General features: G+C 64.8%; 2 protein-coding genes across 2 annotated transcripts in view; both read left to right on the forward strand.

The window, feature by feature from the left end:
• Nucleotides 1-2,004, forward strand: part of LOC105854203 — an 8,813-nt gene extending 6,809 nt beyond the window's left edge. Inside the window, exon 6 of the mRNA XM_012730860.1 lies at nt 1,871-2,004. Within this exon, the coding sequence (XP_012586314.1) occupies nt 1,871-2,004 (134 nt within the window). The remainder of the gene's footprint in view (nt 1-1,870) is intronic.
• Nucleotides 2,005-2,664: 660 nt separating this feature from the next.
• The window catches only part of IGLL5 (immunoglobulin lambda-like polypeptide 5), a 28,042-nt gene continuing 27,247 nt past the window's right edge, over nt 2,665-3,459 (forward strand). Inside the window, exons 1-2 of the mRNA XM_012730897.1 lie at nt 2,665-2,710; nt 3,053-3,340. Coding sequence (XP_012586351.1) covers nt 2,665-2,710; nt 3,053-3,340 — 334 coding nt within the window. The remainder of the gene's footprint in view (nt 2,711-3,052; nt 3,341-3,459) is intronic.

Consider the following 3,459-nt stretch of genomic DNA (forward strand, 5'->3'; position numbering starts at 1 on the left):
CTCGGCCTTCGCCTCAGAGACGCCAGTTCCCGACCCCGAGCACCGGCCCCGCGCAGGCTCCGGGCGGCAGCGTGGGCTGCCGGTGACCAGAGCTGACCGCGCCGCAGACAGGACTCGGCCAGGCGCAGCGTCTCCCCATGGGCAGAGACGGGGCCGCTGTGATGGGGGTGAGGGGGAGCAGGGCTGAGAACGCGGTGACCTGGGGGCGACGCACTGCACCGCACAGTCAGCCCAAGGGGAGGTCCCCCCTGGAAATTTTCGTCTTTGGCAGGTTGGTTCGGCCTCGTGATGGGAATGAGGGTCAGGGAGGGCTGGGGCACAGGCTGGGGTGTCAGAGCTCCTGCCGAGCTCAGGAGACCAGAAGTCTCCCCACCTGAGGCCCCAAGGGGCCCTGGGTAGCCAAGGGGGAGTCAGGGCTCCGCCGCCTTGGACCCCTTGGTTGGATTGGGCTCCCCAGGTCAGGACGGGGCTCCCCATGTCTGGACGGGGCTTCCCGTCCACAATCAGCCCATGACGCTGCCCGGTGCTTCCACGGCCCTGACTCAGGGAAAGAAAGAAACAGATGAGTCTCGCCTGTGTCCACAGACAGAGGCAGATACGAGCTGTGGCCGGGTTGAGCTGACCTGGCCTCGGTCCCATCCACGCCGGCGCCCAGTCCACGCTCCTGCAGACCTCGCCGCTACTCCGCCCTCCCAGCTCACATCTCCCAAGTCCTCTCTCCACGAGGGGCTTCCGCAGCGTCACCACACAGCCCCCAGCTCCGGTCAGCCCTGGCACCAGGGGTCTGAGTGCAGATCATCCACTGTCGTTCTCAGCCACTGATTTCTGTTCATCGTGTCCGAGGCCGGAAAACCACATGTCTTCTCCTCCAGAGACGTGATACGACCACCCGGACCGTGTCTCTCCTGCTTAAGTGCGGATGAGGCGCTGATCCGAGAAGCCTCCGCCCCACGAGGCCCCTCATCCTTGTCCCGTGCCAATTCGCCCATCGCTGGGCAGACGTTGTTTTGCCCTGGGGGACATCAGGCCTCAGCGTGGCTGCCGCAGCCCCAGCCATCACGTCCCACTCTAGAGCACTCGAGTCTAAGCCCAGTGACACTGCTAATTCACAGCGATGTTCACTGACCAGAGCCCGGTCAGTCGGCTACTACAGCGCTTCCCGGACCCGGCTGCGTGGTGGGTGCACCTGAGGAAGCCGTGGACAGCTGGGTCCAACACTCAGGAGCTGAGTAGCACCGCCGGCTGCGTCTGGGGCGGCCAAGCCTGCCGCTCGGCTGCAGCACACACGGAGCTCCCCACCAGGCCATGGCGTGTCCTGCCGTATGCCCCGAGGAAACGTGTCCCCCTCTGAAGTACGGTCACAATGCTGCCGGCCCATGTTCCGTCGTCGGGGGTGGGGTCACCCGAGGCCCAGGAGATAAGCTCGCAGCTGGCCACAAACAGCCATTGGGGGATCCTGGTCTCCCAGACCCCTGTACTGATGTCCTACAGGTGCGTCACAGCTGCGCCCTGGGCAGCCTCCCCTAGGGGGTCACGCTCAGGTTTCATGGTGACCTGAGGCCGGGGCAGCTGATCTGAAGACATAGGGGCCAAGGAGGCAGCAGCCCAGGTCCGTCAGCAGCCCCAGCCAGGGGTCAGCACCTGAGACTCAGCTTCTGGGCCTCACCTGAGGGGATGCCCCGGCCTCCTGCAGCAGCGCAGGGCGGCAGCCAGGGGGCAGGAGAGGGCCACAGGCAGGTGTCACAGACCCAGACAGGACAGGAGGGCTGAGACCAGGAGGACGCTGACCAGCTCCCTTCCAGGGTCAACCTTGACTCACACAGCACTTTCAGACTCCGTGGCCTTCTGGGATGGCCAGTTCCTGTCCTAGTCCCAGACTCCTGTGACCAAGCACACACTGCAATGACCTCGCTGTCCTCACCCTCTGCCCGAGGTCACACGGAGCTCCCCTCCCCTTCCTCACAGACCCCGTCCTGCCTGACGATCCGTCCATCAGCGGGGTGAGGGCCCGGACCCGGAGGCCGCGCTCTGGTGCAAGCGGAGACAGTGGCTACTTCTGCCCTTCCCCAGCCGTCACTACAGTGAGGTGGGTGAATATTCACGGCAGCTGCTGGAGTCTCCCGGATTCCCCAGCCTGCCGGGGAGCACACGGTGTCCCTGAGCTCCGAGCTCTCCCTGGGATTCTGGGGCCAGGCCGGGCCCTCGGGACCCACCTGGCGAGGAACAGCGTGACCTCCCCGATCCATGGAGATATGCCAGGAGGACATTTATCCCTTCTGCTCTGAGCTGCCCCCGGGTGTGTCTTACTCCCCCACCATATCCCTGACGGCACCTATGGTCCCATGTGGGCACACAGACACCCCGATTCTTCCCGGAATGGCGGCCCCCCAGAGAGCCCAAACACAGTGGGGAGGAGAGTCAGACAGACCATGTGCCTTCAGGGAAGGAGGGTCCTTGAGCTGGGTGGGGACCCTAGAGAATAGCACCCCTCACCCTCTGACACCCCCACACTTGTATCCCTTGGGGTTGAGGCTCCCCTAGCCACAGAGCTCCCCAAAAACATCCTGGCCTGGCTGATTTGCATACCAGCCGCTGTCTCCACAGGGGATAAGTCAGGCCCGGGGGACCCTGCCCGCCTCAGCCTGGAGCAGCTCAGAGCTCGCCATGGCCTGGACCCGTCTCCTCCTGGGCCTCCTGGCTCTCTGCTCAGGTGCTGGCCGGGTCTCTGCTGCCGCCCAGTGCTCTGACCCAGCCGGCGACTCTGAGCTGGTGGGCGGCTGTGGGGTGCTCAGGATTGTGCTCAGGATGGGGGTGGTAGGCAGAGACCCCACTGTGCTCACCACTCTGTGTGAGACTGGGGGCTGTGCTGTCAGAGAAAGTCGGGGACCAGCTCGCTCAAATGCCCCTGCCCCTGGCCAGGCCCAGGACTCGCTGAGGCTGAGCACGACGAGAGTTTGCTGCGCTCAGGGGCCCTGGGCCAAGATGGCCGCGCTGGAAGGCTCCTCTGGGCCAGGCCTTCATGTCCAGTCAGCCTCTGCTTTTCCCTCTGCAGGTCCAGTGGTCTCCTATGAGGTGACCCAGCCAGCGTCCCTGTCGGCGGCCCTGGGAGCCACGGTCAAGATCACCTGCCAGGGAGACAACATTGGGAATTATTATGCTTCCTGGCACCAGCAGCATCCGGGCCAGTCCCCTGTCACGGTCATTTACAGCAATAACGATCGGCCCTCGGGCATCCCTGAGCGGTTCTCTGGTGCCAAATCAGGGAACACGGCCACGCTGACCATCAGCGGGGTCCAGGCTGAGGACGAGGCAACCTACTTCTGTGCTGCAGGGAGTAGCAGTATTGGTGCCCACGGTGACGCGGGGCCCTGGGGAAGTGAGACACAAACCTGCCCGTCTGGCCTCGCCCCGGCCAGGAGGGGCAGACGGCGCCGAGCACAAGTCTGGGCCAGCCCAGAT

Source organism: Condylura cristata, unplaced genomic scaffold, assembly GCF_000260355.1.
Source record: "Condylura cristata isolate star-nosed mole 26May11 unplaced genomic scaffold, ConCri1.0 scaffold00029, whole genome shotgun sequence".
NCBI classification, from domain to species: Eukaryota; Metazoa; Chordata; class Mammalia; order Eulipotyphla; family Talpidae; genus Condylura; species Condylura cristata.